Source organism: Poromitra crassiceps, assembly GCF_964638095.1.
Source record: "Poromitra crassiceps genome assembly, chromosome: 10".
NCBI classification, from domain to species: domain Eukaryota; kingdom Metazoa; phylum Chordata; class Actinopteri; order Beryciformes; family Melamphaidae; genus Poromitra; species Poromitra crassiceps.
The window spans coordinates 51,406,961-51,421,469 of record NC_139631.1 but is presented as its reverse complement, the minus strand read 5'-3'; the positions used below and the strand labels follow the sequence as shown (position 1 = coordinate 51,421,469).

The following is a 14,509-nucleotide window of genomic DNA, read 5'->3' as shown; positions in this document are numbered from 1 at the left end:
TCTGTCATCTTAAGCAGACTCGTGATCTAATCGTGATGATTTCAGTCTGTCATCTAAAGCAGACTCTCGTGATCTAATCGTGATGATTTCAGTCTGTCATCTAAAGCAGACTCTCGTGATCTAATCGTGATGATTTCAGTCTGTCATCTCAAGCAGACTCTCGTGATCTAATCATGATGATTTCAGTCTGTCATCTAAAGCAGACCCAGCCAAGCTGGAGCACAGCCCATAATGTTTATGGGTGAAAGGGTGAGAATTAACGGCCTGATTTTGTTTCTACTCTCTGTCTCTCCTTCTCCCTTCCTGTCATCTCTGTGTGCAGAAGACCGGTGGTAAAGGCTGGTGTGTGTCTGAAGAACATAGGCAGCCATGGCATCAGCCGACGTCAACCTGGAGAATCAGCTGCACAGTGCCCAGAAGAACCTGCTCTTCCTCCAGCAAGACCACGCCAGCACACTGAAAGGGCTCCATGCAGAGATCCGCAGGTTACAACAGCACTGCACAGGTGAAGATGCCCGGAATCCTGTTGTCAAAACTAACGCATAAAGAAATCTCCTACAGAGGATATATTAGGAAAACGTACAGAACATCTGAAAACACCAGTGCACTATGCTGTGATGATAAATGCTATCAAATAATACTCCAACTGCAGTGTTTCTTCTCTCGTCAATCAGCAAAGATGCGTCTACACAGAAAAAAAAAAAGTGCCATTAAATTAGCAGCACAATTAAACACATTATACAAACAAATTATCTCTTAAAACACCAAGAAGTCTAATCCTAGAGTTAGTATGATATAGAATACTAAGAAAAACCCATTTTCATATCATTAGAGAGGGGATTTGTCCTGGAGTGATCTGCTCTGTCATACAGAGAAACACAGAGGGGTGGTTCATGATCTGCCATACAGGGAAGCACAGAGGGGTGGTTCATGATCTGTCATACAGAGAAGCACAGAGGGGTGGTTCATGCTCTGCTATACAGGGAAGCACAGAGGGGTGGTTCATGATCTGTCATACAGAGAAACACAGAGGGGTGGTTCATGCTCTGTCATACAGAGAAGCACAGAGGGGTGGTTCATGATCTGTCATACAGAGAAACACAGAGTTGGTTCATGATCTGCTATACAGAGAAACACAGAGAGGTGGTTCATGATCTCTCATACAGAGAAACACAGAGAGGTGGTTCATGCTCTGTCATACAGAGAAGCACAGAGAGGTGGTTCATGATCTGCCATACAGGGAAGCACAGAGGGGTGGTTCATGATCTGCCATACAGGGAAGCACAGAGGGGTGGTTCATGATCTGTCATACAGAGAAACACAGAGAGGTGGTTCATGCTCTGCTATACAGGGAAGCACAGAGGGGTGGTTCATGATCTGTCATACAGAGAAACACAGAGAGGTGGTTCATGCTCTGCTATACAGGGAAGCACAGAGGGGTGGTTCATGATCTGTCATACAGAGAAACACAGAGGGGTGGTTCATGCTCTGTCATACAGAGAAGCACAGAGGGGTGGTTCATGCTCTGCTATACAGAGAAGCACAGAGAGGTGGTTCATGATCTGCTATACAGAGAAACACAGAGGGGTGGTTCATGCTCTGCTATACAGAGAAGCACAGAGAGGTGGTTCATGATCTGCTATACAGAGAAACACAGAGGGGTGGTTCATGATCTGCTATACAGAGAAACACAGAGGGGTGGTTCATGATCTGTCATACAGAGAAGCACAGAGGGGTGGTTCATGATCTGTCATACAGAGAAACACAGAGGGGTGGTTCATGCTCTGCTATACAGAGAAACACAGAGAGGTGGTTCATGCTCTGCTATACAGAGAAACACAGAGAGGTGGTTCATGATCTGTCATACAGGGAAACACAGAGAGGTGGTTCATGATCTGTCATACAGAGAAGCACAGATGGGTGGTTCATGCTCTGCTATACAGGGAAGCACAGAGGGGTGGTTCCCCAACTCTAACAAAGATATAATACTCTGCTTTAGCCCAGATTTCTCTCTGTTTCACTAAGCTGACCTGGAATTGTCACTAATCTTGTTTAGAGAGCAGCCCACCAGATAGAAAGAGCAGCACTGACACTGTTGTTCCCAAACAAGTAGGGATGCACCGATATGAAAATTTTGGCCGATGCCGATAACCGATATTAACATTGCTGTTATGGCCGATAACCGATATTTACCGATGTCGATATGATCTGTATAAAACCAAATTTTTATGATCATCACATTTTGTACATACTGAAAAACACATGTTAACACTGAATTTGAAAAAGTTATGCATTTCTTTATTTGCAAAGCCTTTGGAAAAGCCCATAAATCATAGATTTACTGCATTATTTCATATCAATGTGAAGAATTTGGCTGATAATGATAACCGATATTAACATTGCAACATCTGAGCATGCTACTTGCTAGCCTGTCTGAGGAGCGTGCTGTTTGCTAGCCTGTCTGAGGAGCGTGCTGTTTGCTAGGCTGTCTGAGGAGCATGCTGCTTGCTAGCCTGTCTGAGGAGCATGCTGTTTGCTAGCCTGTCTGAGGAGCGTGCTGCTTGCTAGCCTGTCTGAGGAGCATGCTGCTTGCTAGCCTGTCTGAGGAGCGTGCTGTTTGCTAGCCTGTGTGAGAAGCGTGCTGCTTGTTAGCCTGTGTGAGGAGCGTGCTGCTTGTTAGCCTGTGAGGAGAGTGCTGCTTGTTAGCCTGTGTGAGGAGCATGCTGCTTGCTAGCCTGTGTGAGAAGCGTGCTGCTTGCTAGCCTGTGTGAGGAGAGTGCTGCTTGCTAGCCTGTGTGAGGAGCGTGCTGCTTGCTAGCCTGTGTGAGAAGCGTGCTGCTTGTTAGCCTGTGTGAGAAGCGTGCTGCTTGTTAGCCTGTGTGAGAAGCGTGCTGCTTGTTAGCCTGTGTGAGAAGCGTGCTGCTTGCTAGCCTGTGTGAGGAGCGTGCTGCTTGCTAGCCTGTGTGAGGAGCGTGCTGTTTGCTAACCTGTGTGAGGAGCATGCTGTTTGCTAACCTGTGTGAGGAGTGTGCTGTTTGTTAGCCTGTGTGAGGGGCATGCTGCTTGTTAGTCTGTGTGAGAAGCGTGCTGCTTGCTAGCCTGTGTGAGGAGCATGCTGCTTGCTAGCCTGTGTGAGGAGCGTGTTGCTTGTTAGCCTGTGTGAGGGGCATGCTGCTTGTTAGCCTGTGTGAGGAGCATGCTGCTTGTTAGTCTGTGTGAGAAGCGTGCTGCTTGCTAGCCTGTGTGAGGAGCGTGTTGCTTGTTAGCCTGTGTGAGGAGCATGCTGCTTGTTAGCCTGTGTGAGGAGCATGCTGCTTGTTAGCCTGTGTGAGGACCATGCTGCTTGCTAGCCTGTGTGAGGAGCATGCTGCTTGTTAGCCTGTGTGAGGAGCATGCTGCTTGTTAGCCTGTGTGAGGAGCATGCTGCTTGCGAGCCTGTGTGAGGAGCATGCTGCTTGCTAACCTGTGTGAGGAGCATGCTGCTTGCTAACCTGTGTGAGGAGCATGCTGCTTGCTAGCCTGTGTGAGGAGAGTGCTGCTTGCTAACCTGTGTGAGGAGCATGCTGCTTGTTAGCCTGTGTGAGGAGCATGCTGTTTGTTAGCCTGTGTGAGGAGCATGCTGCTTGTTAGCCTGTGTGAGGAGCATGCTGCTTGCTAGCCTGTGTGAGGAGCATGCTGCTTGCTAGCCTGTGTGAGGAGCATGCTGCTTGTTAGCCTGTGTGAGGAGCATGCTGCTTGCGAGCCTGTGTGAGGAGCATGCTGCTTGCTAACCTGTGTGAGGAGCATGCTGCTTGCTAACCTGTGTGAGGAGCATGCTGCTTGCTAGCCTGTGTGAGGAGAGTGCTGCTTGCTAACCTGTGTGAGGAGCATGCTGCTTGTTAGCCTGTGTGAGGAGCATGCTGTTTGTTAGCCTGTGTGAGGAGCATGCTGTTTGTTAGCCTGTGTGAGGAGCATGCTGCTTGCTAACCTGTGTGAGGAGCATGCTGCTTGTTAACATGTGTGAGGAGCATGCTGTTTGTTAGCCTGTGTGAGGAGCATGCTGCTTGCTAACCTGTGTGAGGAGAGTGCTGCTTGCTAACCTGTGTGAGGAGCATGCTGCTTGTTAGCCTGTGTGAGGAGCATGCTGTTTGTTAGCCTGTGTGAGGAGCATGCTGCTTGTTAGCCTGTGTGAGGAGCATGCTGCTTGCTAGCCTGTGTGAGGAGCATGCTGCTTGCTAGCCTGTGTGAGGAGCATGCTGCTTGTTAGCCTGTGTGAGGAGCATGCTGCTTGCGAGCCTGTGTGAGGAGCATGCTGCTTGCTAACCTGTGTGAGGAGCATGCTGCTTGCTAACCTGTGTGAGGAGCATGCTGCTTGCTAGCCTGTGTGAGGAGAGTGCTGCTTGCTAACCTGTGTGAGGAGCATGCTGCTTGTTAGCCTGTGTGAGGAGCATGCTGTTTGTTAGCCTGTGTGAGGAGCATGCTGTTTGTTAGCCTGTGTGAGGAGCATGCTGCTTGCTAACCTGTGTGAGGAGCATGCTGCTTGTTAACCTGTGTGAGGAGCATGCTGTTTGTTAGCCTGTGTGAGGAGCATGCTGCTTGCTAACCTGTGTGAGGAGCATGCTGTTTGCTAGCCTGTGTGAGGAGCATGCTGTTTGCTAGCCTGTGTGAGGAGCATGCTGCTTGTTAGCCTGTGTGAGGAGCATGCTGCTTGCTAGCCTGTCTGAGGAGCATGCTGCTTGCTAGCCTGTGTGAGGAGCGTGCTGTTTGCTAGCCTGTGTGAGGAGCGTGCTGCTTGCTAGCCTGTGTGAGGAGCATGCTGCTTGTTAGCCTGTCTGAGGAGCGTGCTGCTTGTTAGCCTGTGTGAGGAGCGTGCTGTTTGCTAGCCTGTGTGAGGAGCGTGCTGTTTGCTAGCCTGTGTGAGGAGCATGCTGCTTGTTAGCCTGTGTGAGGAGCGTGCTGTTTGCTAGCCTGTGTGAGGAGCATGCTGCTTGTTAGTCTGTGTGAGGAGCATGCTGCTTGTTAGCCTGTGTGAGGAGCATGCTGCTTGTTAGTCTGTGTGAGGAGCATGCTGCTTGCTATTCTGTGTGAGGAGCGTGCTGCTTGCTAGTCTGTGTGAGGAGAGTGCTGCTTGCTAGTCTGTGTGAGGAGCATGCTGCTTGTTAGTCTGTGTGAGGAGAGTGCTGCTTGCTAGTCTGTGTGAGGAGAGTGCTGCTTGCTAGTCTGTGTGAGGAGCATGCTGCTTGTTAGTCTGTGTGAGGAGCATGCTGCTTGTTAGCCTGTGTGAGGAGCGTGCTGTTTGCTAGCCTGTGTGAGGAGCATGCTGCTTGTTAGCCTGTGTGAGGAGCGTGCTGTTTGCTAGCCTGTGTGAGGAGCATGCTGCTTGTTAGTCTGTGTGAGGAGCATGCTGCTTGTTAGCCTGTGTGAGGAGCATGCTGCTTGTTAGTCTGTGTGAGGAGCATGCTGCTTGCTAGTCTGTGTGAGGAGCGTGCTGCTTGCTAGTCTGTGTGAGGAGAGTGCTGCTTGCTAGTCTGTGTGAGGAGCATGCTGCTTGTTAGTCTGTGTGAGGAGAGTGCTGCTTGCTAGTCTGTGTGAGGAGAGTGCTGCTTGCTAGTCTGTGTGAGGAGCATGCTGCTTGTTAGTCTGTGTGAGGAGCATGCTGCTTGTTAGTCTGTGTGAGGAGCATGCTGCTTGCTAGCCTGTGTGAGGAGAGTGCTGCTTGCTAGTCTGTGTGAGGAGCATGCTGCTTGCTAGCCTGTGTGAGGAGCGTGCTGCTTGTTAACCTGTGTGAGGAGCATGCTGCTTGCTAGCCTGTGTGAGGAGCATGCTGCTTGTTAACCTGTGTGAGGAGCATGCTGCTTGCTAGCCTGTGTGAGGAGCATGCTGTTTGCTAGCCTGTGTGAGGAGCGTGCTGTTTGCTAGCCTGTGTGAGGAGCATGCTGCTTGTTAGTCTGTGTGAGGAGCATGCTGCTTGTTAGCCTGTGTGAGGAGCATGCTGCTTGTTAGCCTGTGTGAGGAGCATGCTGCTTGTTAGTCTGTGTGAGGAGCGTGCTGTTTGTTAGCCTGTGTGAGGAGCATGCTGCTTGTTAGCCTGTGTGAGGAGCGTGCTGTTTGTTAGCCTGTGTGAGGAGCATGCTGCTTGTTAGCCTGTGTGAGGAGCATGCTGCTTGTTAGTCTGTGTGAGGAGCATGCTGTTTGCTAGCCTGTGTGAGGAGCATGCTGCTTGTTAGTCTGTGTGAGGAGCATGCTGCTTGTTAGCCTGTGTGAGGAGCATGCTGCTTGTTAGTCTGTGTGAGGAGCGTGCTGCTTGTTAGCCTGTGTGAGGAGCGTGCTGCTTGTTAGTCTGTGTGAGGAGCGTGCTGCTTGTTAGCCTGTGTGAGGAGTGTGCTGCTTGTTAGCCTGTGTGAGGAGCATGCTGCTTGCTAGCCTGTCTGAGGAGCATGCTGCTTGTTAGCCTGTGTGAGGAGCATGCTGTTTGCTAGCCACGCCCCTGTGGTACCCTCATCTGATGCTGACCTCTGACCCTCTCCTCTCTTCACAGACCTGACCTATGAGCTGACCGTGAGAAGCTCTGATCCCTCAGGTGAGCCCTGCCACAGACCTGCTTCACACACACTACCTCACACACACACGTTTTAACTTTAGCATTCACAGGTTACAGTTATTAGCCACAGAATTACATTCATGTATCAGGCAGAGATTGAATGACTGTTATCCATGCTGAACTCTGGTGTCAGAGTGTGAGTCCTCTTTCTGTGGTTTCATCTGGAAATCACTGTTGTATAATGTGGTACGAGGTGATATAACCTCTCCACCTACACCTCGGTCTGCCCCGTGGTCTCCTCCCAGCTGGACGTGCCTGGAACACCTCCCTAGAGAGGCGACCAGGTGGCATTCTTACCGAACCACCTCAACTGGCTCCTTTCTACACGAAGGAGCAGCGGCTGTCGAGTCGCTCATGGATGACTGAGCTTCTCACCTTGTCCCTAAGTGAGATGCCAGCCACCCTCCTGAGAAAACCCATTTCGGCCGCTTGTATCCGCAATCTTGTGCTTTCGGTCATGACCCATCCTTCATGACCATAGGTGGGGTTAGGAACGAAGCTCCACCGGTAGATCATCGAGAGCTTTGTCTTCTGGTTCAGCTCTCTTCTCGTCACAAAGGTGCAGTAAAGCAAACGCAATAGTGCTCCCGCTGCTCCAATACTCCAGCCCATCTCCCCCTCCATCGTTCCCTCACTTGAGAACAAGACCCTGAGAGACTTGAACTCCTTCACTTGGGGTAAGGACTCATTCTCTACCTGCAGTAGACAATCCACCCGTTTCCTGCTGAGAACCATCATGACCTCCGATTTAGAGGTGCTGATCTTCATCCCAGCCGCTTCACACTCAGATCCAGTGAGTGCTGAAGGTCCCAGACCATCAGGACCACATCGTCTGCAGAAAGTAGAGATGCAATCCTCAGCCCATCTTATTCAATTGATAGACGTCGTCCTGCCGGTGAAGCTCTCGGCTGTTGGGTGAAAAGAAGCAGCTGGCAACTGCGCATGTTGTCGGAGGAAGCATGGTAATAATAATAATAATAATAATGCATTTTATTTATGGGCGACCTTTCAAGGCTCTCAAGGACACCGTACAGACATGCTTAAAACAAGCAGCAAGAATCAAGGCATAAAATACAAATACAGAATATAATTTAAAAACAACAATTAAGTCAAATAATTAGTAGAGAGAATAGGCCAGTTTAAAAAGGTGTGTTTTCAGGTGTGATTTGAAGATGGAGAGAGAGTCAAGGTGTCGGGTGTTTTGTGGGAGGGAGTTCCAGAGATGGGGGGCAGAGCGGCTGAAGGCTCTGGACCCCATGGTGGTCAGCCGGGCAGAAGGTATGGAGAGTTGGAAAGCAGAGGAGGATCGGAGAGCACGGGAGGGAGTGTAGGTGTGAAGGAGTTCAGAGAGATATGGAGGTGCAAGATTGTGAAGGTCCTTGAAGGTGAGAAGCAGAATTTTGTAGTCAATCCGGTATTTAACAGGGATCCAGTGGAGCTGTTGAAGAACGGGAGTGATATGCTGAGTGGAAGGGGTTCTGGTAATGATACGGGCGGCTGAGTTTTGATGCTAGTCAAGCACAATTGGGGAGAAATTGTGGTAAAAATCATGAATAATAATAATAAAAATAAATATAGCCGCAAGCGGCGATGCGGGGTCCAAGCTTCCGGTGACTTGGGGGGTGTATGTCAGATGATATAGACACTGAATTGCACATTTAGTCAGAGTTGGTATGTGCACAAGTGCACAAAGTTTGGTTGAGATTTGGTGACCTGACCGGGTTCAAGCAGTAGTAGCAGTAGTAATAGTAGTGTTAGTGTATATGTGTGTAAGTGTGTATATGTGTGTGTGTATATATGTGTGTGTATATGTGTGAGTATATGTGTGTGTGTGTGTGTGTGTGTGTGTGTGTGTGTGTATGTGTATATGTGTGTGTGTGTGTGTGTGTGTGTGTGTGTGTGTGTGTGTATGTGTGTGTGTGTGTGTGTGGGGCGTGTGTGTGTGTGTGTATAGGTGTATATGTGTGTGCATGTGTGTGTGTGTGTGCATGTGTGCATGTGTGCATGTGTGTGTGTGTGTGTGTGTGTGTGCGCGATGTTATGTAGAGGAAGGATGACATCATAGATGACATCATAGATGACATCATAGATGACATCATCAGTGATGTCACAAGACTGTCATCGGTGATGACATAGTGTCAAAGTTTAAACATTTATCATTTCAAGACGGTTTCACGTATCCAAATTCTTTGTAAGTCTTTAGATCAGGGAAGTCCAGAGATGACACAGAAAAGTTTGGGCTCATTCGGGCAAATGGCCTAGGACGAGTTCGTTTATCAAAAGTTTAAACATTTATCATTTCAAGACGGTTTCACGTATCCAAATTCTTTCTAAGTTTTTAAATCAGGGAAGTCCAGAGATGACACACAAAAAGTTTGGGCTCATTCGGGCAAATGGCCTAGGACGAGTTCATTTTTTTTTTTTTTGAGAAAGTACAAGATGGCGGAAAATCTAGCAGACTTAAATGGGCGTGGTCTATATGGATAGATGCGCATTGATCCAGGGAATCCAGCAGATGTGGAATTTTGATTCTACTCCTCACGGTTCAACAGTTATGGGCCAATACGTGAAATGGTCTGTTATAGCGCCACCATCTGGTCAATATGGGTAATTTTTTGTCTCTGAGTAGTGGGGCACATTTCCAACCTATGTGCAAAGTCTGGCTACTGTACCCCTTACCGTTTTTGACGTGCATACTGTTTTAGCGGAGAATAATAATAAACGGAACAGATACAATAGGGATCCACGCACTTCGTGCTTGGACCCCTAATAATAATAATTAAAAAATTATATACGGAACAATTTCGACAGCATTGTTTTACGCATGCTCCAATACTGACGAGAAAGCTGTTGTGCTGCGGTAAATGAGACTAGATCCATAGAGGCATGCTTCATTTGTTTCTACAAACTCTTTCATTTGGATATTTCCATCCACTTTGTTCATGAGATCCATATTCACCTTATGTAGCCCCGCCCACTTGAGCCAGTTGTGTTATGACTTCCTGTTCAAAACACCGTCTGTTTGACCTGCTCACTGGTACTGTACTGTCACAGGAAGTGTTCTGTTTTACCTGCTCACTGGTACTGTACTGTCACAGGAAGTGTTCTGTTTTACCTGCTCACTGGTACTGTACTGTCACAGGAAGTGTCAGCACAATAGGAAGTCACTGGCTGACGCCTGTGTTGGAGCATAAGGTGAATAGAGTAGTAACAACTCACAATATGCCTTGGTCTTCTTTTACACAACCAGTTAAAACCTGTGCACAAAGGCAGTCTCAACCCTAAAACAGTCAAGGCAATAAATACTGTAAGTGTCTGTTGAGAAGCAAAGGGCTGTGCCAGTGCCCAGGCTGTACGCTGGAAACACCCCCCACCCCCCACGTTACCATGGCCCTGACATGCAGCCACAACACTGGGCTGATTCACACCCAGCTCTGCTGTCCATGGTCTGGCTGGTACAGTCCACTCCCTCCCCTGCCCCTGGTCTGGATGGTACAGTCCACTCCCCTGCCCCTGGTCTGGATGGTACAGTCCACTCCCCTGCCCCTGGTCTGGCTGGTACAGTCCACACCCCTGCCCCTGGTCTGGCTGGTACAGTCCACTCCCCTGCCCCTGGTCTGGCTGGTACAGTCCACACCCCTGCCCCTGGTCTGGCTGGTACAGTCCACTCCCCTGCCCCTGGTCTGGCTGGTACAGTCCACTCCCCTGCCCCTGGTCTGGCTGATACAGTCCACTCCCCTGCCCCTGGTGTGGCTGGTACAGTCCACTCCCCTGCCCCTGGTCTGGATGGTACAGTCCACTCCCCTGCCCCTGGTCTGGCTGGTACAGTCCACACCCCAGCCCTTGGTGTGGCTGGTACAGTCCACACCCCTGCCCCTGGTGTGGCTGGTACAGTCCACTCCCCTGCCCCTGGTGTGGCTGGTACAGTCCACTCCCCTGCCCCTGGTGTGGCTGGTACAGTCCACACCCCTGCCCCTGGTCTGGCTGGTACAGTCCACTCCCCTGCCCCTGGTGTGGCTGGTACAGTCCACACCCCTGCCCCTGGTCTGGCTGGTACAGTCCACTCCCCTGCCCCTGGTGTGGCTGGTACAGTCCACACCCCTGCCCCTGGTCTGGATGGTACAGTCCACTCCCCTGCCCCTGGTCTGGCTGGTACAGTCCACTCCCCTGCCCCTGGTGTGGCTGGTACAGTCCACACCCCTGCCCCTGGTCTGGCTGGTACAGTCCACTCCCCTGCCCCTGGTGTGGCTGGTACAGTCCACTCGCCTGCCCCTGGTGTGGCTGGTACAGTCCACTCCCCTGCCCCTGGTCTGGCTCTCCATGTGGTCAGGGAGTCCAGAGGCACTATCAGGTTAATGTGAGACTCAGAGACGGCAGGGCAGGACATTAGATGATGTGTCACTGCACTGATGCACAGACAGTGGGATATCAAAGCAAGACACACCATCTTCAAGTCACTTCCTGTATTTGTGTCACATGGGTTTTGCCCATGGTTTTCCACGGCCACGCCCACTTAGGAGACTTGTGGCAGGTCCTGAGCGAGTCTATTGGAGTCAATGGGAGGAGTGTACGTGATCTCAGATTATGACAGATGCTAGTGGTACCATTTCTGTGCTACCATTGTGGTGGTGTATCTCTAATATAGACCATCTCTGGCTCAGCTGCTCATCTACGACTGCCCCGCCCCCTCCCCATCCCTCTCTTTAATAGCAGACAGTCAGAACCAGGAAATGGTGCTGTTGACCAGACAAGGTGGACAACCTACAGGGCTCACGACAACATAACACAGCCCTAAGCCTGTACGTGTAGTCTAGTCAGCCCTAAGCCTGTACGTGTAGTCTAGTCAGCCCTAAGCCTGTACGTGTAGTCTAGTCAGCCCTAAGCCTGTACGTGTAGTCTAGTCAGCCCTAAGCCTGTACGTGTAGTCTAGTCAGCCCTAAGCCTGTACGTGTAGTCTAGTCAGCCCTAAGCCTGTACGTGTAGTCTAGTCAGCCCTAAGCCTGTACGTGTAGTCTAGTCAGCCCTAAGCCTGTACGTGTAGTCTAGTCAGCCCTAAGCCTGTACGTGTAGTCTAGTCAGCCCTAAGCCTGTACGTGTAGTCTAGTCAGCCCTAAGCCTGTACGTGTAGTCTAGTCAGCCCTAAGCCTGTACGTGTAGTCTAGTCAGCCCTAAGCCTGTACGTGTAGTCTAGTCAGCCCTAAGCCTGTACGTGTAGTCTAGTCAGCCCTAAGCCTGTACGTGTAGTCTAGTCAGCCCTAAGCCTGTACGTGTAGTCTAGTCAGCCCTAAGCCTGTACGTGTAGTCTAGTCAGCCCTAAGCCTGTACGTGTAGTCTAGTCAGCCCTAAGCTTGTACGTGTAGTCTAGTCAGCCCTAAGCCTGTACGTGTAGTCTAGTCAGCCCTAAGCCTGTACGTGTAGTCTAGTCAGCCCTAAGCCTGTACGTGTAGTCTAGTCAGCCCTAAGCCTGTATGTGTAGTCTAGTCAGCCCTAAGCCTGTACGTGTAGTCTCGTCAGCCCTAAGCCTGTACGTGTAGTCTAGTCAGCCCTAAGCCTGTACGTGTAGTCTCGTCAGCCCTAAGCCTGTACGTGTAGTCTAGTCGGCCCTAAGCCTGTATGTGTAGTCTAGTCAGCCCTAAGCCTGTACGTGTAGTCTAGTCAGCCCTAAGCCTGTACGTGTAGTCTAGTCAGCCCTAAGCCTGTACGTGTAGTCTAGTCAGCCCTAAGCCTGTACGTGTAGTCTAGTCAGCCCTAAGCCTGTACGTGTAGTCTAGTCAGCCCTAAGCCTGTACGTGTAGTCTAGTCGGCCCTAAGCCTGTACGTGTAGTCTCGTCAGCCCTAAGCCTGTACGTGTAGTCTCGTCGGCCCTAAGCCTGTACGTGTAGTCTAGTCGGCCCTAAGCCTGTACGTGTAGTCTAGTCGGCCCTAAGCCTGTACGTGTAGTCTAGTCGGCCCTAAGCCTGTACGTGTAGTCTAGTCGGCCCTAAGCCTGTACGTGTAGTCTCGTCGGCCCTAAGCCTGTACGTGTAGTCTCGTCGGCCCTAAGCCTGTACGTGTAGTCTAGTCGGCCCTAAGCCTGTACGTGTAGTCTAGTCGGCCCTAAGCCTGTACGTGTAGTCTAGTCGGCCCTAAGCCTGTACGTGTAGTCTAGTCGGCCCTAAGCCTGTACGTGTAGTCTCGTCGGCCCTAAGCCTGTACGTGTAGTCTAGTCGGCCCTAAGCCTGTATGTGTAGTCTAGTCGGCCCTAAGCCTGTACGTGTAGTCTCGTTGGCCCTAAGCCTGTACGTGTAGTCTCGTCGGCCCTAAGCCTGTACGTGTAGTCTAGTCGGCCCTAAGCCTGTACGTGTAGTTTAGTCGGCCCTAAGCCTGTACGTGTAGTCTAGTCGGCCCTAAGCCTGTACGTGTAGTCTCGTCGGCCCTAAGCCTGTACGTGTAGTCTCGTCGGCCCTAAGCCTGTACGTGTAGTCTAGTCGGCCCTAAGCCTGTACGTGTAGTCTAGATGAAGGTCAGAGGAGAGCTGTGCCCTTGCTGTCTGCCAGCTGAAATATGAGAGAGGAGGAGGAGCTCTCTGCCCACTGCAGATGAGTGTCCATACGATCACAGCATGTCTGCCCACTGCAGATGAGGGTCCATACGATCCCAGCATGTCTGCCCTCTCACATCAGCTGACAGACTGCCATGCTCGGTGTCTGCCCTTAATGTACTAATGGCCTGCTGGTCTGCTTTAGAGATATGTGTCGGCTGTAGCTCAGGAGGTAGAGCGGGTCGTCCACTAATCGCTTTGGATAAAAGAGGTCGGTGGTTCAATTCCCGCCTCCTCTAGTCTGCATGTTGAAGTGTCCTTGGGCAAGAAGACACTGAACCCCAAATTGCTCCCGTTGGTGTGCCAGCACCCTGCGTGGTAACCTGCCGCCATCGGTGTGTGAATGGGTGAATGTAGCTACTGATTGTAAAGTGCTTTGGATAAAAGCGCTATATAAATGCAGGCCATTTACCATTTAACCGTGTCTGGGTCTGTCTGCATCTTTGCCCATAATTGTGTGTCTGTGGGTGTTAGTGATGCGCGGGTCAGGGTTTTTTAAGGCCCGCCCCCAACCCAACCCGTCATTGGAGCCAGCCCGCCCCGCCCAGCCCGTTAAAATATCTGAAAATTCCCAACCCAGCCCAACCCAGCAGCCCGCAACGCCAAAATGTCTCTGGACTCAGGAGGAGCACAGCAGAGCTCTCCAAGGTGTGCAAAGTAGCTAATAACTCTGTTTCTCTCGCCCCCTCTCTCTCACACACTCACACACACTCACACACACACACACACACACACACACACACACACACACTCACATGCTGCCGTGCGCGACAACAGTTGTACTGCTCTGGATGAGTTGCGCAGCTGCTTTCATGTCGGTCTTTCTTCAATTGTTGTCTTGTTATATGTTGTATTATGTACCCTATCATTTCCTGTGCTGTGTACTGTACTTTTCATGTGTGCAAGCAAACCTGTGAAGCCAAAGACAAATTTCCACATTGTGGACAACAATAAATTGAATTGAATTGAATTGAATTGAATTGAATTAATCCAAGGTCTTCAAATGGAGGTAGCAGGTAGAGGTAGGCTACAGAAACACTTCTTATTCTTCCCCATTTCTTTTAATTACCTCATGCGCTCTCAATTGGCCATGTTGCAGTAGTAGGCTACTAAACGTAGTAGTGCAGCAGGTGCGCACACGGCTTGCAGATACGGTTTCAGACTCGCTGTCTGATTTCTTTTAATTACCTCATGCTCTCAATTGGTCACATAGCCAGCCTACTCACGTTGCAGTAAAGTTGACAAATAGATCACAGTCGAGTCCACAACAAAAAATCTGCGGTGGCATTAGTTTTATGGACACTTCAAATAATAATTACAGCGAATAATCCTTCCAAAATGTTTGTTTT

At 50.3% G+C, this 14,509-nt stretch overlaps 1 protein-coding gene across 1 annotated transcript in view; it reads left to right on the top strand.

Annotated features, from left to right (window-relative positions):
• Positions 1–369: 369 nt before the first annotated feature.
• The window catches only part of ccdc92 (coiled-coil domain containing 92), a gene marked incomplete at both ends in the record, with an annotated part of 15,483 nt that continues 1,343 nt past the window's right edge, over positions 370–14,509 (top strand). Inside the window, 2 exons of the mRNA XM_083644936.1 lie at positions 370–505; positions 6,518–6,559. Coding sequence (XP_083501062.1) covers positions 370–505; positions 6,518–6,559 — 178 coding nt within the window. The remainder of the gene's footprint in view (positions 506–6,517; positions 6,560–14,509) is intronic.